Source organism: Parambassis ranga, chromosome 12, assembly GCF_900634625.1.
Source record: "Parambassis ranga chromosome 12, fParRan2.1, whole genome shotgun sequence".
Taxonomy (NCBI): Eukaryota; Metazoa; Chordata; class Actinopteri; family Ambassidae; genus Parambassis; species Parambassis ranga.
Window position 1 is genome coordinate 3,806,146 of NC_041032.1, and position 27,968 is coordinate 3,834,113.

General features: G+C 43.0%; 1 protein-coding gene across 4 annotated transcripts; it reads right to left on the reverse strand.

Annotated features, from left to right (window-relative positions):
• Positions 1–311: 311 nt before the first annotated feature.
• grin1a (glutamate receptor, ionotropic, N-methyl D-aspartate 1a) lies at positions 312–27,967 on the reverse strand. 4 transcript variants are annotated; one of them, XM_028417717.1, is made up of 21 exons: positions 27,234–27,967; positions 25,092–25,226; positions 23,589–23,765; positions 19,231–19,293; positions 18,322–18,419; positions 17,659–17,780; positions 16,590–16,764; positions 16,157–16,301; positions 15,100–15,186; positions 14,580–14,715; positions 14,106–14,233; positions 12,927–13,091; positions 12,461–12,579; positions 11,991–12,103; positions 11,503–11,651; positions 11,263–11,420; positions 10,543–10,704; positions 10,116–10,225; positions 9,606–9,751; positions 4,947–5,057; positions 312–1,880 (listed from the first exon to the last, which is right to left on the reverse strand). In XM_028417717.1, the coding sequence occupies exons 1-21, from the start codon at positions 27,480–27,482 to the stop codon at positions 1,812–1,814; spliced, it is 2,817 nt and encodes a 938-aa protein (XP_028273518.1). In that variant the 5' UTR covers positions 27,483–27,967; the 3' UTR covers positions 312–1,811. The 4 variants fall into 4 exon arrangements, with proteins under 4 accessions (XP_028273518.1, XP_028273517.1, XP_028273520.1 ...); XM_028417716.1 differs by having other exon boundaries at positions 14,568–14,715; XM_028417719.1 differs by lacking the exon at positions 4,947–5,057.
• Position 27,968: the final 1 nt, after the last annotated feature.

Here is a 27,968-nt window from a genome sequence, read left to right on the forward strand (position 1 = left end):
CTTGGCAATGCAAGTACATTTTATTTACAGTTGTATAAACAAGATGATTCAATGCAAGTTTTTTACTGGAAAAGGTAAGAAAAACAAGTGAATCCTCCTTGTGTGTGCGCATGTGTGTGTGCATGTGTGTTGATGCATGCCTTTGTATCAATTTGTGTGAGTGTAACTATAAGACATTCTCCGCTGCAGTTGCAAAAGATGCAACAGTACAACTTCATGAACCTTGTATACATGGACTGTATGTACATTTCATTCAACTGAAGTGTTCCAAACAGATGAACTTAACTGTATATACGGCAACAACACGCATCCAAAAATCAAACTGAAGCACTGATAAAAACACAGAAGCATGCACGGGCCTGAATGAGGATCAGAAGCGGCCTTTTGGTTCAGTTGTATGTGTCATTACTTATCTTTAATAAAACAAAATCAAAACAAAAAAGTGTTGTGGGACTAAAACACCTTACAGGATGTTGTTCTAATCGGTTTTCTTTTACCATTTGGGAGACCCCTCAGCATAAAGTGCTACGCAGTGCCAGACACCACAAAAGGATAATGATAGTCTTGTCATCAGCAGTGGTTTCTCATCTCCAGAACATGGGAAACGGCCTGTTTTTACACCTAACCAAGAACTGGCACACAAGCTCGCAACCTGAGCGAAGCTTTTGTTGTTGTTGTTTAATTAAAAAAATTCACCCGGTTTCCTTTCGTGTAAAAGTTCCCAACATGGGAGGAGGTTTTGCACGAAAGGCCGGGCGCTGGTTGGGTTAAAAAACGACGGCCCTTTGATGCAACCCCTTCGGAGACTGGAAATGAGAAAGACCGCCGCGGCAGAAGAGAGGAGGAGAAGAAGGGAGAGAGGGGGGGGGGACGTCCCAAAATGCAACATGGCTGTCTCAAAGGAATAAATAAATAAAATCAAATAAAATGTAAAAATACCTTACTGATTAAACTGTCATTTCTTATATTAGCATAAATAGTAGTAGAGCTGAGAAAAACTAGAAACACGTGCATTTAGAAAGGTTAGTGCAAAATTAAAAGAGGGGGAGGGGGGGTGCTATACAAGCTGGCCTTCAAAATAAGAGTAATCATCATTCAAGTACATAAAGCTCTTATTCATATACAAGCACACACATGCTTTCATCATCATCATCATCATGACTGATAGACAAGATTAGCTTCTCTTCAGTGCTATTAGTAGTGCTTTCCAGTGAAATAAATTTGTATCTAAAAACTTTTAAGGTGTAGATAAAAACAGGTAGATCCTATTAAAAATACTCCATTGAAGCTTACAGTACAGTATCTTGTATTGCAGTATATGTTGTTAAGAAATATTACAGTGTAATCTATGCCCTAATTGAAAGTGATATGTCAAGAGTAGTACTTGCACCAACAAAAAAAAAAAATCTAAATGCTAGACTTGGAAAACATCAAACATTAAGTAAATTTATGCGCGTTGAAAGACAAAACAAGGTTAAATAAGTTAATATACAGAAGGAAAAGAGTGTATATGTGAGTCAGATGGGTTCGTCTGTGCATGCTCAGGGACCCTAACAAACATCTAAGACCACGCAATCCTGTCTTTTTTTTTCAATCTTTAAAAAAAAAAGGTGCAAGTTCAGTGCCACTTCTTCAGCAAGCCGTATCCTCAAACGCTCCTTCATCAGGCGACGAAGGGGAACGAGGAGTCTTTTTTGTTCTCCCCCCTCGGCTTTCCTCTCCTCTTCTTCTTCCTCCTCCTCCTTCTCCTCTTCCCTCGTCTGGTTTCCTCTCTCCTCCTCTGGGAGCGAACGTCAGCGTCGCCCTCTCCTTTACACCACAGTGCTGACAGACGGATCAGACAAGTTGAGCTGGCCCGTGATGTCAGTGGGTGGGTACTGCTGCAGAGGTTGAAGAAAGAAAATAGAGGAGAGAAAAAAACACACAATAGGGTGTCATTTCTTGACATTAGCAACATTTTGCTGCTGTCTTTACATTATTACAATGTTAGTTTTCTAGACATTCATTCTGCAGAAGCAGGAGGGTCCTCTAACCCCTCTCAGGCAGGCTCTAATTTGTTTTTTGCAAAGCATGTTTTGGTTGTGCCTGAGGTGGGTTAGCTGGGAGTGGACGTATAGTCCTGAGAGTCTCAACAACAGCAAGTTTGAATCAGGCTTCATCCATTTTTTTTTCTTTTTTGCCTCCACAATATGACTGGGTGATAATTTCCTGCCACGGATGAAATAGACAGCTCATTTATCTCCCTGCAGTCATTTGTACGCATGCAGTCAGGCGGCTCCTCTAATTTTAGCAGCTGGAGATGAATTTTTTGGGGGGCTGATTTCAAAGTGCTGCTGCGTAGGGACTCTTACGTCCTGTCCCCTGCTTCTCTTTGCTTCTTTAAAAGCAGAATGCGTTGAATTATAGGCTTCTACAGTGCTGAGAGGGATAGGGGGGGGGCAGGATCCCAGATCCATGCATGTGTTCAGTTTCTATGGCAACACTGATTCTTTTCGGTGTGACAGCCATTTTTTTAATGATGCTGAGGCTGCTGTGGGCAATATATATATATATATGCAGACACAAGTTTGCAGCACCATGCTTGCAGTGAGATTGGGTGGTGTAACCGGTTCTTCGTAAGGCCAATCACATGTAGGTGCAGGTAAGCATCTCTGGCCTGCACATCAAACATGAGCAAAAATAGGGGAAGGTGTACCCAGATTTCCTTTAGGTGCCTCTCGTTTTAAGCTGATAGAGCCAATACATTCAAGCGAATGAGCTTCAGAAGCTGTTATGATGCAACTAACATGCTGAAAGATGGGGCAACATCCAGACTGAAGGGAAATAGCTGTTTTTTTTCTTTTAATCATCAACAATCAGAGTGGATGTCCCTCATCCTCTTGACCCGAGAGTTGCATCATTATAGAGCTTACAACCCCCATTTGGGTCTCCTCATGTCTTGTACCTTGAGGGCCTGCTAACAGCGCACCCTACTGGGGGTCAAGTGGACCAGCAAAAGAGAGACACTTGACTTCACATCACAACCACAGTTAATGGTTAAAGCTTCTTATAACACAACTACGGTGACTTTCTTTATATATGTATGTATATATATGGTACAAAGAGTATTTTTCTACTGTGACTACATCTATGACAGTTATTTAGCATGCTTGCAGAGGGAGAGAGGAGCAGTGTGGCATGTGGGTGAGGGACACTGACACTCAAGTCCATTGATATCCATTAATATAAAAGAAGAACATTTATATAAAATCAAAAATAATGGTCAAAGACTGAAGATGGCAGGTCTTTTGGAGCATCGCTTCTTTTTTTTGGTTACGTTACATCCTATTTAAAACCTTTTTTTGTGTGTGCGTGTGACTTGGGCTCTCAAACCAGCAGCCGAACTCTCAAATAGACATATTCTTCTTCTCTTCAAACCAATTCTATTGTCCGGAGGAGAATGCAGAAAAAAAAAACATCCATAAGAAAACAAAAGAGAAAGAGAGAAACACAGGAAATCAAACAAAAAAAAACACAATTCTTTTTCTTTTTTTGTGGCCCAGCCGCCATAGGCTACGTCTCTCCTGAGAAACACATTCAAAACAAAACGTTAGTACAAAATTTGTGAAGATGTCTGCATCTGATCTCCTACTTGGCCCAAGCCAGATTAGGTCAGTGCCCAGATATGTCTGGCCGGGCACAAATGAGCGCGGATCACTGATTTTATCTGAGCTTGTGCAGCACAATCTCCTCACACTGCGAATGGGCCTTTTTTTTCCAACTGAACTGTGAAGGAATGCACCAAACCCTCACACTGTCATTGTGCTGCAACAGAGGGGGATCAAGTAAAGATGGTTGTAAATCAAAGGACGGCTTGTGTTTATGCAAACACAGGGAGACTCTAAGGCTTCACCGAGGCCCCAATACCAATAAATGTAGACTGTCTCCATCACCTGAAAATATACCCTGAAAAGAGGCATGCACAGTTCAGACCACAAGGACACTAGAAATTAAACAAGAATTATGATAAACAAAATATGACAAAGCAAAAAAAGTAAATAGATTAATAGAAATCCATGAGTGTAAATCCTGAAATAGACATGTTGATAAATAAGATGACGCATTAGTTTTCTTCGCAGCAGGACTTCAACCTTGGAAAAAAATGTAAACATTTTTTGAAAAAAAAAAAAAACCATGACCAGGACATGAGCGCATGCTTTTCAAACCATAAGCAAACCAACAGCTGCTAAAACCCAAACACTGGAAGTGCAGGATTGGTGCAAAGGAACAATGAATATACAAAGGATCAAGCAGTCAAAACAACAGGACGTGAACACAAATATATTAACAGACAGTACAGTATACACACACACACATACACCACAAGGTCATTACCACCATCACCACCACCATTACCACCACCAAATAAGGACACAATGGCCAGAATCCACGTCCAAAACCAGAGGCAGGGAGGAAGAGCAGCCCAAGACAAAACACCACTTTTGCTTGCTTTTGTCGCCCCCCGTCCTCCAGCAGCAACTAATCCCATAGAAATAAATAAATAAATAAATAAATAAATAAATAAATAAATAAAATCCCTGGACACTTGAGGTGTTCCCTTCTTAAATTCAGAGCCCAGCTCCTGGCCTGGCCTGGCCTGACCTGAGAACCTGCACTGACCACGCCCTCCAGGCTCGCAGAGGAACTAAATGTTGTGATGGGGCTGATCGATGGTGGACGGACAGACACGTGGGCGGAGGCCGCGGAGCCGTGTGTGAGAGATGAACGAGTGGAAGATGCTTTTTTTTGTCGTGGTCGGAAATGGGGATGTAGGCAGAGAAGACAGGAGAGAAAAAAAGAGAGCAGAGACAGGAGCGAGGCGGAGGAGGAGGAGGAGGACGAGAAGGAGAAGAAGAAAGAGAGGGAAGAATAAACAGGGGAAAGATGTTGCTTCTTCGTCTTCTTACCGTGTCTTTGGAGGACCTACGTCTCTTGATGCTGGAGGCCAGGGTGGTACTGATGGACCTAAAAGAGGCTTTCTTTTTGGGGTCGGGCTCTGCTCTACCACTTTTCCTATCCTAAAATAAATATATGTAGAAGGATTATTTATGATCTCTGGCTGGGGTGATAACTGTGCTTTCAGTTTCACCCATTTTCTCTACCACCACCAAAACCACCACCACCACCACCACCTTATCTTTAATCATCTAAACACTGCTGGGGTCCTTGTGAAAAAGACTACAGCATTTGGAAATGTAAAATGCAAAAAGAGGGAGAAAGAAAAGGATAAAGCCTGTTAGATATGAGAGTGGAAATAGTTTTGTTCAGTCTGATATGAGGGTATTCGGGCTACATTTTCTGCAACCTTATGACACTTGGACGGCACAGCAGTCCTCTAGAAACATTGACTCGGGCCCCTAGAAATGCACTGGAATGAGTGATGACTAGTAAAGATGTCAGCGGGTGTGATACTGCTTAACCCATCTAAAAGATTCTGCCTTCCAGCTGAAAACACACAAGCAATCTCAGAATTAAAAAAAAAAGTAGGAAAGTATCTACTCGCATATTTCAAATGTCAGAAAAACCAACTAAAAGCAAGAGAAAAAGGAAGCAGTTTTAACCGTATCCTTACAAGATGGTGAGCCAATTTCCCTCCCTCATACCATCAGAGTGCCCCACAGCTACTCTCAGCACAATAACTGTGTGTTTGTGTGCAGTAAAAAAACAAAAAAAACTCATATTAAGGTATTCTTACATCCTGAGTCTCTAGAGAGGAAGAGGGCTGCATAGGGGGAGAAAAGAAAAATAAAATAAATTTCCATCCACCTGATTACTGTTATTACTTTAAAGAAGATCCTTATAAGCAAAAGCCAAGGGAACCAAAAAAAGGGGGGGCGGATATATATATATATTTTTTTGTAAAAACTAGCAAAGCAAACATCCACATCCAAAGCCAGGCAGGTATAAAAAGGTTAAGAAGCTATATCGGATGCCACTAAAATGCATATCAAAGAGGGAACACAACAGTAATTAAAGCCCATTTATAATCATTATACCTCAAAGCGGTATAATGGAAATTCACCCCACACACAAGGGAATGGGATGGAGTGAGATGGCAATGATCGCCTACTGTAGCAGCAAAATAATATCTCACTGTATTAAAGAGCAAAAAAACAAAATAAAAGTGTGCAGTAGTTATATAATAATATGAACAAAAGGAGGCTAATTCTAAAAGAAGAAAGCGCTCTAAGATGGATGTTGGGAGTAAAGTATAAATGGAGGATGGCTGAGTAGGAGCAGCGAGGGAGGCCCTCTGGGCGGGCGGGGCAGTGTGGTGTGAATTTCAACATGCCAAAAATGGATGGAGGAAAGGAGTAAAAAAGAGGGAGAACATAGAATAAGTAAAACACAAAACAAATAGCATGACAATTCAATCTTGGCCAGCACTGGCCCCCGCAGTACATCCTTTTTCATCAGGTCACATGACTAGGCTCTTTCGAGGGCACGTTCGTACCACCAACCAGCAACTTTTTTTCTCTCCACCCCAGTGCTGACGTGATACCAGGTTGTCGAGAGCCGGCAGAGGAGTGATTGGTGTGATACGGTTTTAGTGCAAATGGCAAATAAAAATAGTTTTTTTCCTTTTTCCTGTTGGAAGATGACATCTCATGTTAGTAAATGGTGAAAGTCAGCCTGTGTATTGTTCAGAAACAAAAAAATAAAAAAAATCAATGCCCAAGTGACATCAGCTCCCTTCTTTAAATCTTTTCTTCCCTCCTCCCAGTTCTTACAGACTGCAGGAGTGCAGCCCAGGCCGCTATGAGCCCTGATGAGGCGCTGCGTGTGCACAGTCCCGGCCATGCAGGGCATGCTGCACCATCGGATGAAGCGTGGGCATGGGACTCACTGCATGGCACTGCAGCAGCCGCCCGTTTCACATCGGAAAGCGAGCTGCCGCAAGTCCAGCATCGTTATATATGCCGTTACTGTTATCACAGCTGCGGGGTTTCTGACACTTTGTTTTCATCCCAAACTGACACCAGTTTCAGTTCTGTTCAGAGAGTGCACTTCTGAGTAACATCTGTTGGGAATGATGTGAGGCCTCTCAGGGATGCAGGGGTAAAACTAGTAGCACTAGGCCCGAAACAACCCAAAAGTGAGGTAAATGTTTACGATATAAATTCATATAAAAGCAAGTTACAAAACAGTCCTTTACATAAATCCCTAAAACAGACGTTTAGAAGTTTAAGTTGTAAACTTGTCTGCACACATCCATAGATTGTATATAACAAAGCACATCGGTTACATCACCCATTTATTTCTGAAGAGCCATGAGCCTCTCTCTAAAAGGGCAGAGTAATATAAAAATTCACCCCTTCTATAGTTGTTAGATAGACATTTTAACACGGTGGTCGACTCACTTATAGAGCCAGCTTCTAGAGGCCACAGGGGGAACTGCAGTTTATGATGCTTAGGCGTGTGTTTTATTTCTTAGCGCCGAAAGTTGCCTCTTGTACAGTCTTCAAATTCTTATTTTAGGTGAGCATGGAACAGTTTTTGTGTGCAAAAAAAAATCGAAGAAAAGTATATTTTTAGCATGGACTGGGTCTAATTAGTTCATACAGTGCTAAAATTGTCAGCTTGGTCAAATGTAAATCATAAATATAAATCATAAAGATTAAATCACTTTGAGCTACACAAGAATGGGCAGTTTTACCACATCTGCATCTCTGAGGCTACAGCCTTATAAAGCTATCTTTATTTTTTTCACAAAAGTTTACGAACTTTGAGGACAATGGAGAATAGATATAATGTCATCCTGACTACTCGAACAGATTTATTCAGGCGTGCACGGCCTCTGAAGTTAACGTCTCCGAAGGTATGTGGGTGCACAGCGCTTTGCGTAACCCGGGGCAGTATAAGCACATAATTACATACAGCACATGTACAAGCGGTCAAAAAATGATGGTCCAGGTTTCAGTGCTTGCTGCTCTGAGTAAGGAGGAGGCCACATGAACTGTGAGCGCAGATTTTCCTTCGTGATGACTTCTGCATCAGACATGTCATCTCAAATTTGTGAAAATTAGATGATGGTGAGTAATCAAATCAGTGCACCCAAACAGTATGAATAAGATCCTGAATAATATTCACCCAGAGCAGATTGGATTAACTTAACTTCATGGGCTCCGTAGCATGAAGGGCCATTAGTGCAGATGTAGTCAGAAGATTGTGTTTTTTAGCTCCGGGGCCAACAGTGACAGTCAGTGAGCAAGATGAGCATGCATGAGCCGTCTTTGTTCAGCAGTGCAGAAAGGTCAACATGATCATTACTGACATGGATCTAAATAGCACTGGTCTATGGGCAGTTTCGTGTGGCCCTCTCCTTCCTCAGTGAAGCCCCCCCCCCGTCTGCATGCATTCGCCTGCTGTATGCGCCTAGAGAACGTACATCCATATGAGGACACTCACAACAGTTACACACAGGAGTCAGTTCGATGGCAGACACTATTGGAAGGACATTGATTTGCTGACAGGCACTTGTGATTTTTTTTTTCAATACTGTACCTTCCACCGGCCCTGCTGTTTTCATTTGAGCAGGGCCAAACCTTTGGTTCAAGGTTTACAGAGACACAGCAGAAAGACGGCTAAGGCCACATCGCATGGCCAATGAAACGGGGATACCCTGTACCTCCAAGCTATCCAATCAGGGTGTATAAGGTGTGTGGGGACAGAGGAGGGGGTGCATTGGAGTACAGGGGCAAATCATGTTCTTCATCGGATAAGCAAAGGAATTATTATCTAGTGGTATCTTGTCATGAAGTTTTATGCATCCCAGAACTGTCTTCATGCTAAGATACCACAAGAGAAAGCAGAAACATTTTCGTTTGGGTGAACTGAACCTACGTATGAAGCCTCTGGCATGCAGGTGTTACACTCTTATTATCTATATAATAGGCAAGAAGACATGGCTGACGATGCTGGGAGGGTCACTGCTGTGTGTTTGTGCCAGGGCATTGATTTTGCTCTTTATGCTCTATTTGTATTTTTAGCTCCTGGCTGCCACAGTAATGGAAATCAATAGTGGCACAATGAAAGTGGTACAGTAATCATTGTTGTGAACGTTTTTATAATGTGTCTGGCAGGGAGCTTTGTTTCTTTTTTCGTCGGTGCATCATATGACCTCATGAAGCGCCACAGCTTAGAGCTACTATTACTTCATGCCATGGAGTTTTAATTTAGATATCCATCATGTTATAGGGTCGCGCGGTTAAATATCTTATCGTTATCTATTAGCAGCGAGAGGTGACATGGGGAGGGGGTGCAAATGGCTCTGCTACATACTAACGAGGGAGTCCCAACCACTGCTTGACTTCCAGAGGCCTCCTTACTGTCCTGCAGGCACACACAAGAGACACGGGCGCAGTTGGCCTCTGGGAACTGTTATTGTGTGGCCGCTCTCAGAATGCCTTACATTACATGAAGGCATCAGAGATCAGAGTTTTGCGTACAGTGATCTAGAAGTCTGACCACTACTGAAACAAATAAAATGTGAGGCAGAAATGGAGGCTTTCCATTCTTGAGCCCTTCCACCCCAGATGTGAACGGGCACAGGATATCATTCCTACCTGCAAGTTCTTCCTCCAAACATTGACGGCCGCAAAGGCCAGCTGCATCTGCTTCCTGCGGGCGTCTTTATGGCGCTTATAGGCGATTTCGATAAAGATGAGGAAGATCCCTGCTGCGATGCCTCCAGCAACCAGCATGAAGACACCTGTCAAAGGGTGAGTGGGTGGGTGGGTGGGGGGAGGGGGAAGACAGAGCAGAGACAGAGAGGCGTGAGATGCCGGCCTACGTGCACCGCCGCTCCCACCGAGCATGAATGCAACGTCTGCCTGTCATGCTTGGTGGTCGCACCTAATTCTTCATCTTAAGAGAAGACCACAACCGCACAAAATCACAGCACTGTACGGCACATTTCCACAGAGCACCCACGCTGACACTAATACACCGATGGTTTATTGTTTGTTTGTTTTTTTTATTTAAAGGTATTGGACAAAAAAGGGCTACAGTACCTTACCACTGCAGTTTTTGTCCAATCACTTTTAACGCTTTTTTCTACGCCATAATGACCATACCTGCCATGTTTTCAAAGGTGAGTGTGGCTGGGGCATTGCTCCTCGAGTCACACTCCTGGTATCTCACCCAGGTTTTATCTAGGTCTTCCATGAAGCCGTTCTCATGAGAACTGCAGGGGGTTGGGGGGGTAGTGGGGAGAGAGGTGACAAAGTTAATAAATGCTCTGGAAATTATGGAATAATCGAGCCGTTTACTCCCAGATAGCAACAAATAATGAGACAGGCAGACAAGTGTAGATACAGACAGACGTAAACTAGACAAGAGACAAACAGACAGACAGGGCAGGAAAGGGTAGATACAAAGAGTTATGTGACATAAGGCAATGTGTCGGATGGCTATAAACGGTCAATATGTGACCACGAAATCATACTGATAAGAAAAAAAAAAAGAAGTCATACGAGTAATGCAGCTTCGGCTGGGACAGACCTGAGAATGGCCAGGGACACATTCTGTTTCCAGGGGCTGTCCTTGCGCATGCCTATGCCAAAGCCCGAACGGAAAAACAGCTCTCCCGTGGTCACCAGGTCGCACTTCTGCGAGGCTTCAAACTCCAGCACCGCAGAGTCCCAGATGAAAGCATGCAGCTTGCTGTGGGGGGGCAGGGGGAAGGGGGGGGGGGTAGGAGGAGCAGGAGGAGGAGGAGGAGGAAGGAGTAGGAAGGAGGAGGGAGGAGGGAGGAGGAGGGGGTTACGGTGCAACAGTACAATGATTTACATACACATTTACGGCTCCCACCCCGCTCTCTCGCTCTCGCACACCAAATTGTCATTCAGCGTTTACCAGCAAACTGCTTATGGCCCAACTGAAATCCAATGCCAGATGGGTGAGGGCGCGTCCCTCATTGGATTCCCCCAATCTCAAAGATGTTCCTCTGGGTACAACCTGAAAAAGGGTGCTCCTGGACTCATTGTTAGCTCAACCTCACACTGGTGTCAGAGCTGCAGACACGCCTGTCGCTGTCCCTAATACGGCTGTCTGCGCTGGGCGATGGGCCTGAATCAGAGGAAACGTGCCAGTAAGTCCTGCCACTTCCCATCTGGTCCAGAGGTCCATGTCCCTTCCCCCCTGCGATAACTAGACTGTCCCTGGTCTGTGTGCCTGATAGGGCCGACGCGCTCTCGTCGGCCCGGCCTGTGCGAGACTCACTTGTCGCGCACGGCTTGGATGGCCTCGGCGGCACTCTCATAGTTGTGCTTCTCCATGTGGCGGTACATGGTGCTAAGCTCCACCTGCCGCCGGAAGTAGATGTCCACGGAGCTCTGCTTCACCGTGGCGTAGATGAACTTGTCGGATGGGTTTCTCAGCTGCACAGAGACACAAAAAACTCATGAATACATCATGTTATGTGTACGTTTATGACACATTAACAGCACTAGCATCACCCACCCTTGGGTCATTGATGCCGGTGATGCGCTCCTCAGGCCGGTCCAACACCAGGAAGGCAGCCAGGTTGGCAGTATAAGAGGCTACAATGATCATAGCAAATCCAGCCCACACCATGCCTAGGATTCTCGCTGAGAAGCTTCGCGGGGCACCTGTGTGGTGAGTTCAAGTCTAAGTTTTTGTATCAGTTATTTCCTATTTCAAATTGGATCAGCTGGATGATATCATTTTGGGCGTTCGTTTCTAGCAACCAAAAGGTAATACTTGAAGACGAGTGAAATAAAAAAGACCCACATGTAAACTGTTAAAAGACGAAGTGTGATTTGAAAGCAGTTAATTTGTCATCTTTAAAGAAAAACACGACAAGTGAGACGACACCCGGTGCCACCAAAACGCTTCATGTTGGTTCTTTCACAGCTTGTAAAGACTCACAGCATCACGTGGTGTTCTGTGGATGACAGAACATTAACAGAGGGATGATTGTGTCTCACCTTCTCCTATTCCAGAGTTCAGTAACACTCCCCAGGAGAACCACATGGCAGATGATAAGGTGAGGGCATCTTCTTCTTCTTCTTCACTATTCACTTTAAATCTTCCAAACGGGCTACAGGGGAAGAAATCGGGGGAGGGTAGCAGAAGACAGAATGAGAAATCACTGAGAACATACAGTGAGGGAATACCCTGGCGACCCAGGGCTGAGAGGGGAGAGGGGTGGAACTGAACATGAGTGAGCGAAGCGATATAAAGTCCTCAGAAAGGAAACTGGATAAAGACTGCGGCACGGGGACAGAGCGGTGGAATGGTTGGAGCCAATCTTCACCTCTGTCTGCTTTAGTGGTCCACACAAGGGAAGATCTGCAGTGCTCAGGAATACGTGTACACACACACACACTGACTCAGTCATGAATAGACACACACACACATATGGACACACACATACACACATAGGTCCCCCTTGTACCTGAACCGGTCTAGTAGGTAAAGCATCACCGCCACCACATGCACCGAAAGACCCACCAGCAGCCACAGCGTACTTTGGAAAGGCTGCATGAACGAGTCCAGTGTACTGCGAGGGATTTCCTGAAAACACACACACCGCAGGTGGTTATCGATTGATGATGAATACACTTGATTGCCTTAGGTTAAGTTCCCAGGAGGTTGTTTCAACTGAAAAGTTTCCACAAGTTAGATACCAACTTAAAACTTCGGAAAATCGAACCTAAGCAATCCAAGATGGCCGCCCAAATGCCTTTTATTCTGTCTATTCGTCTCACTCATAAGGCGACTCGCAACAGTGGGTGATGGGAAAAAATGACAGTATTGTGGTCACCATGGTAACCTATTTTGTGTGGAAGAATATGCTCCATTTCAGCCAAATAGAACATTCATGCCCACAGTATGAATGCACAAGCATGGCTGCTCCTTACCTTTTTAACAAGGATGGTGAGGCCTTGATATTTAAAAGGTTTGGAGAACTCGATGTACTGGGCTCGTTCATTGTTTATCGTCAGCGGGGCAACAATCATGTCAGCCAATCCACCCAGGAGCTCTCCCATCATGCCATTCCACTCTTTCTTGTTACTGTTGTTCACCTGCAGTCGCAGAAGGAAAGCGTTAACATCAGAATCGCTCCTGCTGGCGTCTAGACCGCAGAATGTTCCCAGGCTTTATCAGGATTTGGGTTAAGCCAACTGGGGATATAAATGCTAGGCATGCTCCACATCTCTGAAATTGTGACTGTCTTTTATGGTCAGAATAGAGCTTGTAGTTGTGCGTGCTTGTTGTAGGATTGTGCAGAGTTAAAGTGTGCTCATGCTTTACAGAACAAGGTTTTGAGGGTTAGGGTTGAATGTCCTGTTCCATCCATGCAGGTCTCCAGTTAATGGTGTCCTGTTTCTCCTCCATTTTGCCAGTGTATGTTAGTTCTTTATCTAGGCTACTTTAACACAGCACATGTCAAAAAAAAATTAAATTACAATTTAACAGAAAAATAGTACATTTTATGGTTAAACAATGCAACATTTCAATCAGAATCAATACATACCCCCATGGCAGAATATTCACATGGCTCATATTTGAGTCAATTAATGTTTTTGGATTAAAATGTAGCATTACCTACAAGGTTTCAAGATCATTGTATAAAAAAAAGATGATCTACTTAGTGACTTAGTGATAGCTGAATGCTGTTTGAACACCTAGACATAATGAGCAATTCATACTCTGATTTATTATCAGTTTATTAGGAGTAGTTCATCAACACAACTGTGGGTTCTATACAGCTATAAATGTGTCCCACATTAGTACAAGGTGAGGTTATATATAGCTGATCTTGATAGGACATGTGTCCTATTTCATTTGCAGAAAGACAAGGGGTACGTGGGGAAAATGGAAATTACAAGAAATCTTCAAGTGAGTGTTTTTATGCAATTTTAGGGCAGATAAAGTGGCAATGCAGTGGTAAATATATATTTTATATTCAGCCATGGGGGTCAGGACTATGTTCATCTCTGAGATTAATACTGTTAAAAGAAAATAAAACATGCATTATATGAGATGTTGCTGTGCCTCATGCAAAAAAAAAACAAAACAAAAACACTGAAACTAACCCGCTCCTGCGTTCCAAATTTCCCATCAGCCACCAGGTGTACTTCATAGGTGAAGTTCATGGTCATAGCCAGCTTGATCAGAAGATCAATACAGAATCCGTAACAACATTGGGGTACTATTGGGCGTCCTGTAACAAAACCAGAAACAACTAAAGTTACAAACAATCCTGAGAAAAAAAACATGTTAGATGTTGTTTTTAAATCCAGAGGCGGCGCTGGTAGACTGGACAGAATGCATGACACAGCGGTGCACTGCAGGTGATCACACACACACAAACACACACACACAAGCACACACACACACACACACACACAGCCACGCTTCACATTTCACTAGGCATCATGACACTCATTCTGAATGGCTGCATGCATACATATATAGATACCTACTGCATATATATGTATGCATCTCCAGTGGGTGTTTGGCGCGTGCAGTAAAGCACAGATATAGTATAAACGTCCCTGATGTGTTACCTGGGATGGTCTCATTGGGGCCAGTGCAGATAACCTTTTTAATTAAGACTCCATTTAATGTCATTTCCTCCTTGCATGTTCCATCCGGCATAGTGGGTTTCACATAGACAAATGGCTCCTGGTGTATCGTCACTATCTACAACAGACGGGACAGAAAGCTGTTTATCACGAACTCAGAGACGGATCTGTTTGGACCCGAGGGACCTCGGAGTGTTACAAGATGAGACAGAAAAGACTTCCAGCGATGCCCATGTACGGACTGACACGAGGATACACAGAATGTAAAAATAACTGACAAGGATACAGATGAGAGGTCCTCTGAAGGCCTGTGACAGATATGAGAGAGATAAAAGTCATAGCAAATACATCAGTGCTCCCTTTATGAGCGTGGATAAACTTCACTCCCCTGTGAGCAAGAAATGTTAGTGCGCTGTCTCAGAGGAGTACATCCGCTTAGATCTGGACCCTATCTGTGTGGGCATGTATGTCATAATGCGGCAGTAAATCCAAGACGCCCTACCTTTAAACGAGTGGACATCTGGAAGCCCTGTGGTTTCTCAGTCTCTCCTCCGGGCCAGATGATCTTCCGCTGATTGTTCATTACCACCTGCCGAGGGACAGCACACACATACATACAGGTGAGTGCTGACAGAAGGCATGCTGCTGATGAGGCTCCAACACTGTGGGTGAGCATCATTAATGAGTCAGCCTTATATAACCACAGCTCAGCGGTTCCTTTATTTATTGCATCCACCTCTGACTCGTGTGTTGTACCTGAGGGTTGTAGGGACTTATTATTGTTACACTTATCATCGGGGATGTGCTGATCCTGTCAGTCCTGACTGCCTCCCCTGGCCCATTTTTAAAATAAGCACAATTAGCCAGAATGTGGAATCGAAATTTACAAAATGATTGGGACACGGTAGCAACTAATGAGGTACGTCTGGAGCTTTTGGTTGCACCTGGCAGTGGAGAACTTGCAGTGATGACACTGCAGTAAACAGTAAAAAAGGGATTTTATACTCAGATCAAATGAACACACAGAATATGCATGACTACTTTTAATGATTTTGGAGTTAATAAAACCTTGAAATTAGTGGAATAACAAGCCAGAGCTAAAGATAATACCTTTTTAGAACCCAGTAGTTTCATTATTAGATACAAGCAGCTCTAGTTAGCCATCTAGAGTGGAACAGTGGGCAAATCCACAACCACAGAGGAAAGAACATGCAGTGATCAGGGGAATATAGAGGCCATAATGCACTTCACCCAAGCATAATCACTGGAAATTTCAAGAAATTTCATATGTAATATTTATATATAGGGAAGAGACTTTGTAGCCACTTCACTTCTGTGCATCCTGATGTTTTAAATGGCATCCTGCGTGTATTTTCGTGCCTGGACCCAGGGATGCGGAGTTGCCCTACATTATCCTATAGATAGAAAGCTAGGTCAGCATGACCCCTATGAATAAAAAATAGATGACTTTGTAGCCAGTGTGGCGTGTGGATGGGTGTGGATGGGGGAAAATGATGGGTTAACGTGAGGATATGTTGCATAGCTGAATGTCAGTTCACCTGTGTTCCATTGTATATGCCGACTTGAATGAGCCGAGACTTCTGATAGTTGAGTATGCTGTAGTGGGCGTACTTCCTGTCGCCGTCGTCATTAAACTCCACGCGCCCTGTCAGGCCCTCTGGATACTTAGATGACATGAGCACCCTGCGGCATACGAATGAGAACCATTATCTGGGTGAATGGATATTGTGCATCATCTGTTAGTGGTGTATGATTCCTTGGGAATTGGTCCTTATTTAATTTGCGTGGTTAAATGAATGATTTACCACTTCTTTTGTCAAAAAATATGATGCAAAAAGCAGAGTTGTGGTTGCTGAGCTGGGATGATGTTTGCAGTTACATGTGTTTGTAAGCATTTTTTATAAATGGGTCAGCTGAGACTCTTCATTTGGAAGTGACAAATACATTCTAGAAAATTCTGATCACACTCACCGTTTAAAAAGAGGCCCAGTTTTCCAGATGTTGGTGTTTCCGACGCATCCTCTGGGTGGCTCCGTGATGTTCTCCTTCTCAAACAGCTCCTGGATGGATTGAGCCACCACGGCCACCGCATCGTTGATATGGGCCGACTCATTTTTGCCGTTGATGAGCTGGAGGCCGATCAGACCTGAGACCGGGCCGACAAGCACAATCACCAACCTGAGCTGACGGCAGCCTCTCGGGCAACGCGTAAAGTGACAAAAAAAACTTATAGGGTCTCAATTTAGACATCCTGAAAAAAAGGTCAGACATCAGTTGCGTGATCCTACTTTGCTTCTCGAAAGAGAATTTGTCTCATAAGTGGTCGTTCATGAGACAAGGCAGCAAAAGTAAATGGATCATTTCTTCTGATGTTGCCACTGTAGACCTTTTCACAGTGTGTGTAAAGAGCCCCTTGAAGTTGGATTTTTTTTCAGTAAGAGGAATAAACACAGGCAGAAATACTATATACACAAAAAAAAACAACATGGCCTAAATTTAAAACCAAGCAGCAATCCAACTTCAGCTAAGTTTTCTGATTGCAACCAAGTCCATCAAGTGTTGCAAGTGTGAGAGAGAAAGAGAGGACAAGGACGAGACAACACACGCTCCGCAGGGGTTGTTAGTGTTAAGAGTGCCTGTGCGGGAAGACGGTCGACATTTGTGACCACAAAGTGATAAAATATCGTGAAAGCAAATCCATGAGCACAGACAAGAAAGGCTGTTGTAGCTTACCATTCTACCAGTTGTAAAACTCTTCCTTTATAATTCGTTAGAAACCAGGGTATTATTAACCGCAAAATACCAACACATTGATAAGTGTAGGTACACACAACATTTAAACCTTTAAACAAAGCATGCTTAAACGTTTAAATGCTCAACACACAACAAGCGGTAATACATTTAATCATGTAATGCATCCATCGTTAAATGGTTAATCTCTCTAATCCTGTGTGTGTGTGTGTGTGTTATGCTCGGCCTCAGAGTAAAGCTGGGGGGGTTAACTTGTGTATTCCCACAGATCTCTGCCGGATGAACGTACCGTCTGGCGCCTCACTCAGGGCTTTACCCGACATCTCCCGCTCGCCCACCAGCCACACATAGCCCGAACCCGTCATGTTGAGGAAGCGGGCGGCCTTGTATACCGCGGCAGCATCCTCCTCACTGGAAAGATGAGAAAAAGGATGTTCACATCACAGGATACTTTGTCAATACAAAAGTGAATGCTATACTTGGGCAACAGGCAGAATTATTTTTTTTTACAAACAAAATATAATAATATCACTTCTAAATTGTGTTTCCAGTCACTCATTGGATAGATTTAAGAAGCTTGTGAAACCCACAGAAGACGTCTCTGCAACAAGTTTTTCTACCATTTTTTTGGTTACCATGGCAACAAATTCCCACCGCAAATGGGGAGTGTTTGTGTAGTTACTCATACCACCACAATCAACAACAGTGACAGGCAGAAAAAGAGCCTGTAAACATCAAAATGGCATCAGGAGCATCTTTCACAGCATCTTCATACGTGTATCCATATTTTCTTGAGAAAACATATTAATACCTTATGAAAGACCAATCTTAAATGCAGATTAAACATGCCGTCTACTATGGAACATGAACATTGATGTAAGGGTTAAGTTTATGGTCGGCTATCTCTCCATATTGGCGCTACCAGCTACGAGGAATGCATCATTTCACATACCTTGCAGACAGGATGATGACTCGGGCCTCCAGCTCTTTCGCCTCCAGCAGCAGGGCAGTTAAGTTAGTCTCCTGGCTGAACTGGAGGACTTTCTCAGCCTGTGATTGGGGCATAAGAAAGGTCAAGCCAGCTACTTTTTCCTAACCTCAGACACCATGCTGCCTCTTTACCTGCTTGGCTCGAGCTTGGTCGACTTTTTTTTTTTTTTTTTTTTTTGTTAAACGAGAGACAGAGTAAAAAAGGAAAGAGCGATCCAGGGGGAACCGGCTGTGAACTAAAAAAAAAAAAAAAGCTTGAAGGGAAAAAAAAAAAACTTTTGCATTTGTTCGCATGCAAACTGAGGGTTATCAAGGCTCCAAAGAAGGACGTGCATGTGTTAGGTAAAAGGGGGAAGAAGAAGGTCAATGCAACCAGTAAACTAAAAACGGGTGAAGGGGGGTGAGGGGGGGAGGGAACGTTTTCCCCCAACAAAAAAACAAAAATTAAGTGGCTGAAAACTAGGAAAGTGCTACAGAACGGGAGGAAGTAGCATCTGGGAAACGGTTTTGTCCCACACTACCGGTTCTCCACAAAGGAATGGGCTTGCAAACTCTTTTTGAGTGTGTGTGTGTTTGTGTTTTGAATACATGCATTCCTTTATTGAAGGAGAAAATGAAAATGATAAAAGCGTGGCGCAGTTCACTGTTCAATTCTTTTTTTTTCTGTAATGACCGGAAATAATAGATTTTTCATAACAAAATCATTCTTCATTTAAATCATAGGGAAATGTCTCAAAGTAAAAAATTAAAGAAAAACACGTGCTACCAAGAGAGGGACATTTCTGGGTCGGCTGGTGACTGGTTTGGGCTGGTTTCTAGTTGCTACGTTTGGAAAGTTGGTGGGCGGCGTGCATTGACCATGCAAATATACCTTAGGTCCTCGCTTGTTGTCATAGGACAGTTGGTCGAGGTTTTCATAGTTCCTTTTTTTATTCTGATGAGTAATGTGCACAGAGAAAATATGCAGACACAGAAAAATATTATAAACAGTTGAAAATGGAGGGCAGTAAAGCATTCCAACAAATCTCCACTTTTCTGCTTCAAATTGGGATCTTTAACAGTGGGGCTTGCAAAGAACATCAGAGATGACCGTATAATTCAAATTCTTTTAGATTTTTGTGCAGCCATCGCTGTCGAAGAGTACAATCTGCTTTTTTATTCCACAACATCAACTTGATCACATTTTTGGCTAAAAATAGATCAACATGAAGAACTCATTAAATGTTTTTGCAATATGGTGCACCAGAAACTACTCATCTAAACAACCATCTGTTCATGCAACATCATTTCACAATTTCCCTGGAGCTTGTTCTAGAATTAAAAAAAAAAAAAAATCCAAAACAAATATTCATTTTTTTTGTGTGGCTTCTGTGACAATGTAGAATTTTTGCTGATTTGTTCAACTTCTTTTGCCTGATTGCTGAAACATCAGCCATAAAATATTCACATATTTTTCCCACCTTATCACTAGAAACATTACGCCCTTTCTACAGTGAAATTAAATTATTAAAATGTCAAACCTACAGTGTTAAAGGAACGCCAATGCAGAGCTATCACAGGCAGCCAAAGGCCATGCCAGCAATTTCTGACCTTCTCTGTTATTACAAAATTTTGCCAATATCTGCATCTTATCAGTAGATATTTCATTTTTAAGACGTTATCTGGTGAATATAATGTTTTGTCGGTTATATAGTGCATCCCTAATGTCTATCTTTTGTTCTGGTGACTGCTTTCTCTCCAATATAATAAACAAGAAGTCTTGATGAAAAAAAACATCACATTTGGTGGATATACATCCATCAGATACGACACATGGTCATGTTTATACTAACAGGATGTATGATCATATTGCCTGACATCATCCAATTATGAGACCAATATGACCACAGAACTCTGGGTAAGGAGGTATAGGCTGTGGACAGGGGGAGTAAATACAATGCAACAGACTTTCATTAAGGAGTCTGAGGTTCAAGTCCCCCTGACACTGCCAGTTGCTTTGTTTTCACCAGCTGTTTAGTTGAGTTTTTAATCACAGTTGAATTTGGCATAACAAAAATTTTCTGGTTAAGGTTATACATTAATAAAATAGGGTAAGGAAAGATCTTAAAACACCATAAATATAATTTATTAAGGAAAACCATTTCTGCAGTTGCCATTATTGGCTATTAAGTCCCTGCCTCTGTGTAAACATAGAGATGCAACTGGTGACATACGCACACATTCTGTTTTCAAAAATCATGACATCAGTACATCCATAACATAACGACAAATCTACCCTGTGCATGTGATAGTGTTAAGATGATAACTATGGTTGCCATGTAGAAAATAGTTCCTCCTAACAGGGTCTGTGGACTGTCTTGCATTGAGTGCATTTTAGTTCCATTATATCAGAGAGAAAGATGAAAGCTCTTCAAAACTCAACAACTCACATCAAAACAGAATAGCTGGACAACTGTAGTCCACAGGAAAAAAAATGAATATTTGATTTTGGGGATGAACTATGCCTTTAACTTAGTAAGAGAATCCAACTCACTGACTTAAATTAAAAAGGGAAACCTGCTTTGATACTCTGTCCCAAAAATTCAAACACTCAGCTCTGTGTGTCCCAGTTTAACTTCTCACTTCTGGCTTCTGTCTGAAGATATAACATCAACAAAAAACCTCAGTATGCATACTGATTGTTATAGGACATGGCACCTGCTGACAATGTGCAGGTTAAACTACAGTCAGACTCTCAGGTGTCACCATTTTGGACTCCAGTCCTATTTAGCTTTCTGTGTGAGAGTCCTGCCTGGGATATGCAGGGAGCCATTTTGCAGGAAAATAAAACATCTTTCTGCCTCACGGGGTTTCTTGCACAGCTGTCTGGCCACACAGCTAACACCTCAGTGCACTCTGATCCTCTCCCTTTTACAAAGCCTGGGCTGACCGTGCATCAACACGATATTCAGCCGTACGTCAAACTCACAGCAAAAGCTTGGCTGTGAAAACGCAATCCATTCACATCAGCAGCAATTCTTATATAATATTTGAGAAGTAATCACTAAATTCTGCATCATAATGATAACACTTCATAACTATAGCATAAAATATTGTGAATTGTTTATGTACAATGTTCATAAAACACTGCAGTTACAGAAAAAAAACATCTTTGTCTTTTTTTCCCCTGGAGTTTTTCTGAGTGCTCTATTTTTGTATTCACAGCGAGGCATTAATATTTCACATTGTGTTGGTCACGTTTTCATTCTAAGTCCACAGTGTCCAGAGCTTCTGTGCCAGTGGTGACAGCGATCCCCCCGTGACTGTGCGACCTCGCTAAAGACTTGCCACGAAGCTAAAAATACTGCTGAGTTTATACAACACAGCAGGGTGACAAGCAACAACTGAAGTACCAGAGAGCCAAACTAACAAGCTACCGCAACACCTTCAAAAACATTGTGTTTGCTATAATGTGAAGTAACCAACAGTGAAAGAGCCAGGGCAGTTTTAAAAAAAGAAATTTTAACCTAAAACAGAAATTGCACCAGCAGCTTGGGCACAAAAGGGATCTGTTTCATCTAATCATTTTTCCTCTTTTTCTATAAAGTTGTTAAAATCCTCAAATATCATCTCTGTTGGGAACGTTAGAATCATTCTTGGAGTCAGCCTCTAGTGGCCATTCAAGAAACTGCCTTTGTTTTTGGCACTGTGCACTGGTTGGGGATTGTTTTCAGCTCATGTGTTGATGGTTATCCACTGTAACAGGATGGCTTATGTAAGGGATAATGTGCTGTGACCGGGTCATTATAGCGAATTTAACCCGGACGGGGTGATCCAGGAAGGCTACTTGCACAGCTACTTATAGAAAGAAACCAATATTTTATCAATATCCAAATATCCAAAGTGACGGTTCGGTCTTCATAAATAATTGACCAATCAGAATTAAGACTTCACAGCAGCAGCGGAGCATTAAACTATACAGCACCATGGGATGTCATATTCATGCAGTGGATACACAGACAGCTTATTAGCATTAATTTGCTGCTGATAACAATATATAGAATCTGGCAGGCCTTTATTTAAGTTTTTAGTGTAACTATTGCCTCTTTGCTTTTGTAAATTAAAAAAAAAAGTTCAAACTGGCACTGTCATAACTGGAATGGAATCATAACTAAATATATTCATAATCAAAGCCTCACAGGCAGAAAGGCAGTTGCAGCATCATCTCTCAGTATTATAGCTGAATGGGAGACACAGATGGGTTCATTTGGAGATTCAAACTAAGATGATGCAAACATCAAAGCAACCTTCTGGATTCTTATCAAAGGCTTTTAATATCCAAAATTTCAGGCGCAGGAAGTTAGGCACAATCCTGATGGGAATCTTTTGTTTAATTGATGGCTGATACTTGATCCCAGTCGCTTAAATTAAGCAGCTTTCACTTTAACTGTAGCTGCTTTCTGCAAATTACCTCGGGTGTGTGTGTCATACTCAGTGTCTCTTCAGCTTCTGATTTAATTAAATCTCCGAATCAGGACTCATTTCACCCTGCCACACAATTACAGCAAAAAAAAGCCCCAGAGAAAGACAAGCATCGCAGGGTATAGAGAGAAAAAAAACATATCCCAAGGTGATTTCATCTTATTAAGTGGATGAAATAAATGGTGTTTTTCCCCCTACTCCCTTAACTCTCTCTCTCTTTCTCTTCCTCTTCCTCTTCCTAAAGGCCACGCATCACTGTTTTTGGCTCAAATATCAGCATTTCACTGACCCACATACACGGCTCAGAGCTACACTTAAATGAATGCAAGGAAAACGCAAAATCCCGTATTTTGTGTCTGTGGCGTCGCAGGCTGCAGTGAAAACAAGCCATCTGTAAAGAGCACCTAACTTACTACCATTATCTCCAATAAGACAAGTCTGTGATGGTTTGCACAGCCCCATGTTAAAGTCCGCTATTTGGCTCCCAATGTGGATAGACACAAGGGTAATTTGGACTATGGCGAAAAGCAACGTGAAGATGAGCAAATAAACATACAAACTTTTGTCAGATTTAGACCACATATTAGACGCTGTTGATGTCTCTAGGAATGTTAGCCAATGTTTACACAATGGTGAGAAAGAGATGTGTCCACACAACAGAAAGGAAAACAGTTACATACATAGAAGACCTTTGAGGTTTAAAAGCCTGACGCACTCGCACGCTCATGCTCACACGCTTAAGGGGTAAGGGAAGCGGGAGCGTCTCACCTTTGTTTCCCTTTCCTCTAGGAGGGTCTCGAGCCTCTTTTGAGCAGCCCGCCCCTCGTGGTCGTCGCTCACGATGAGGATGATGTGGTTCCAGTTGAACTCGCGCATCAGGTCGAACCACACATGGGCTTGGTGGGAGTACGGGGGGACTGTCCTCAGGAAGGACAGATGGATGCTCTGAGGGGGTAAAGTGGTCATAGCTCTCATTTTCACTTCCAGAGGTAGTGTTGGTGCCCTAATCGACTACTGTTCAAATCTATATTATGACAAGAGCTGCTCAACTAAGACAACAGTCTATTGTTATTTTAAGCCCAGACAATTTCAAGAACATTGAATGTATCCTCAAGTGTAGTCTGGAAAACCATTAAATATGATGAAACTGGCTCTCATGAGGTCAGCTCCTGGAGAAACTGCAAATTAACAGCATCTCAGATCAGGGGCCACCTTAATGCTTCACAGAATTCAGGCACATCTCAACATCAAGCGTCCAGAGGAGACTGTGTGAATCAGACCTTCATGGTCAAATACCTGCAAAGAAGCCAGCACTAAATAAGAACAACAAAAAAGAAACACAAGGAATTAACCTTAGATCAGTAGAAATCTGTACTTTGGTCTGATGGGTCCAAATTTGAGATGCCTTTCAGAAGCACAAAAGGTGCAGATGGTTTCTACACTGTGTGGTTTCCACTGTGAAGCACGGAGGAGGAGGTGTGATGGTGTCAGGGTGATGTATTCAAAATTTATCCAGCATTACCCGATACACTTTACAGTGACATGCCATCCCAATCTGGTTTGTGCTGAGTGGGACCATCAAGTTCTCAACAACTTTGGGAACTCCTTCAAGACTGTTGGAAAACCATTTAAAGTAACTAATGGATACCAAACATGTTCACAGCTGTCATTAACGTGAAATATGGCTACTCTGAAGAGTCTAAAATGTAAAACATATTTTAGTACTTAATTCCATAATGTGCTCTTTAAGAGAGGGTCTGTCCAAACCTTTAACTGGTAGTGTATGTGGACATTTTGCATGAAAGGTTAAAGTGGTTGAATGCTCACTTCTACAATATTAAATATAAATATCAAACCTGTAAAAAAGCATTAAAGGCATTAAATTCCTGCCACTGCTCAAAGTGGGCTACACAATCTGAATTTAAATGCCTCTGATTTCCCATTAATTTGCAGGAATGTGGACTGCACCACTTCGAAAACTCTGGCATTTTGTTTATGTGACTGCTTTAAAATTTCATTCCTGTGCCTCGTGCTTCATAATAAACATAACTCAATTCTGACGCATTATTAATGATGCTCTTTCAAATTTCAGCTGGAAACCCTTTTAATCACAGCTCCCCTAATGGACAGTGACGGGACGTTTAATCTAGGAATCTTTTGAAGACGCCTCAGGGGAGCGCTTACACTCCTTTGACTCACTTCCTGTTTCTCTCTCTCTCTCTCTCTCTCCCCCCTCTATTATTACATCTCCTGGTCTCATCTATCACTCACCTTGTCAGAGTAGATGGACATGCGGGTGGTGAGCCCCACTACGGGGATGCGGTAGAAGCCTGCGGTGTAGGAGACGGGCGTCGGTGTGAGGTGATCGTTGGACTGTGGAGGGTGACTCACCAGGATAGCGTAGACCTGCGGAGACACAGAAGAGGAACACTTTGTCATTCTGACACTGGCACTGAGACAAAAAGACTCTGGACACATGCTTTTCTTCCTTTCTCTCACACACAATATATGTGAATAAAAATGCTTCTGTGCTCAAGATTCTACGTCATAAAATGTGTGTACGGATGACATTTGCAGAATAAAATGTTAATTTGTGCATAATTAAAGGGAAAAGGATGCTGTCTTGGAATGAACACACCAATCTGATATAATAACGGTGCGATGTGGACACTTTTTGAGCCTTCTCATTTTACTTTCAGACAGTATTATTGTTGCCTTTAAGCCTCTGTAGTTTATAGTTGCAATTAATCACTAACAGATTGCCTCACAGAATCTAGGACATGTGAGGCCCTTGAGCACATGAGGCCCCGGGGGCACGCTGCCCACTTCACCAAGTCGATAATAGAGCCCTGGCTAAAACATCTGTTTTATTTTCCTCAAGAAACTTGTATAGGCTTTTAATTCAACATGCTGCTCTTGAATGTTGTATAACAGGTACATACACTGTAGAAAATGAAAAGAAGATGAGACAAGTCCTCTCCTTTGTTAAAATGATACTCAGTGTGTGGGCTAATATTCTTTCTTTTTTATATAGCTTAAAGCTGACCAGCTGCCTGATTAAAAAATGAACTTGTCTGAGCTTTGAGAATTGCCTCGGAGATGTGGAGGAAGGGGGATAAAGTTGGCATGGCTGTGCAGGCATGGATTATTGGATACGAGCAGGCCCGTATGGTTGGGTCAAAAATGAGGTCTATCTTCCAAGGACTGCTCGCAGGCATCTACTCCTCCATCTGCCACACACTCTCCTTCTCAGTGACTGTAATCACCTACAAGCTGATTAAACCTGCCACGAACGTTCTGTCTAATTTAGGTGTGATTTCCGTCTCATTTGCAAGAGTAGAGAGCGAGTGTGGAACCATTGTTGGTGTTATCTATACAACCCAATGGGGCTGATTGCAAAAAAGCTTTTTGGGGGGAGGTTGAATGTGTGACAAGAGAGTAGCTGTGAATGTATTATTCCACAAGCCTGTATCAGAGTCATTACACTAAGAAGAGGAACGAGGGACATGAAAGCAGCACTGAAGCTGTGGGTGTGTGTTTTTTTTTTTTCATAAAGCTTAATTATGTGTGTGGGAGAAATGGATGGAAGTGAGAGCGAGAGAGAAGGACACAGTGTGACATAATGTTGGCGCCCTTTAACATGAAGAGCGTCACATGAGAGGATGGTTGGTGCATTTCAACTCCCGAAGCAGCGCACCCTCTCTCATCATGCATTAGTTATGAAATGTGTTTTGTTTGTTGGATCCGACAGCACATATGGTGTGAATCTTTAAGATCACTGCATCCTTGAATTAAAAAAAAATCTGCATTTAAGTCAGATTTTTATTATGCATGTCTTTCTAGTACACTTTACAAATTGCGTCGTATCACACACACAAACACACACACACAGTGTTAGAACAAATTGTTTCCTCAGGGCCTGTTTTGCCAAAATGTTATCATGCAGCAGTGAAAGAAAAGGCTATTAATTTCAAATGACGTATTGCACATTTTCACTCCTGACTTGTTTCTTTGCACTTCACTTGATCTGCAGCTGTGTGTCCTGAAATGTACATTTGCCCTCTCATCCGGAGATATGCCCCAAAACCAAGGGCTATTTTTGGATGTTTAGAAAACACATTGTTCTTTGGGGACTTCACTGTATTCCAACAAAGTGGACTGATGTGTAGGAGGAGGTGGGTGCCAGATGGGACAAATGACTGGCACATATAGACTTGTTTTGTACACATGAAAGTCTGGCAGTCTCAAAACATGTATGTTTTCTGAGAGAAACAACTTTATGTGGCAAAGATGTTCTTCCAAAACACAATCACACCCGATTCAGACTCTAATAGCGGTTTAATGGTGGATTTGGTTACATGCTGTGATACAGTTGTGTGCTGTAGCGCCCATGCAGAGGTGGTAGTGAAGTACCTGACTGGAGATGAGGTCCTCGCAGACGGACAGAGCCATCTGGATGGCGTTGGGTTTGTGCGTTACGGAGATCGCGGTCAGCTTGAATTTGTCCCTGCCGTAGACCTGGTTAGCCTGGGTCACGGCATCTTTGAAGACCTGCTCGTACCTCTTCTGGCTCAGGACGGCCCCGATGTTCACAATTTTCGGTTCGCAGCCGGCCCGCGCGCAGGAGCACGAGAAGAGCACCGCCAGCAGTAACAGACGCATCGTGTGGACCAACAAACAGCACAGTGCAACCCGGTTGCTTTTCTCTCCGGTGGCGGGTCGGCTCGACCAGCTTCTGGACAGCGGCACGGCTCAGCCAGATGAATGCACGACTGCAGAAGCACGATCCAGGTGGGCGGTAAGAGCGAGGGAGGGAGACCAAAAAAGGAAGAGGAAGACTGAAAAAAAAAGCTGGTTATGTGCAATGCGGAGGAATGTGCATGATCATGTTAGGGACAGGGGCATCCACACCGCATTGTCCAGCCTTTTTTTTGTGCCCTCCTCTGCAGAATTGTCCAAACCTCCCAGCTGCCGCTTTGAAGAAGGAGTTAAACCACAACCAAGGCGTCCAGACGGCTTCTTCTCCGGGGCCGTGTATCGTTCTCTTACAGCCGCTGCTCAGTGCGCTCTGTCCGGACTGATCGCACCGAAGCGTGGCTGGCTGGTCGCTCCGGGGCTGAGCGGCTGCTGTCCTTGGTGCTGACAGCT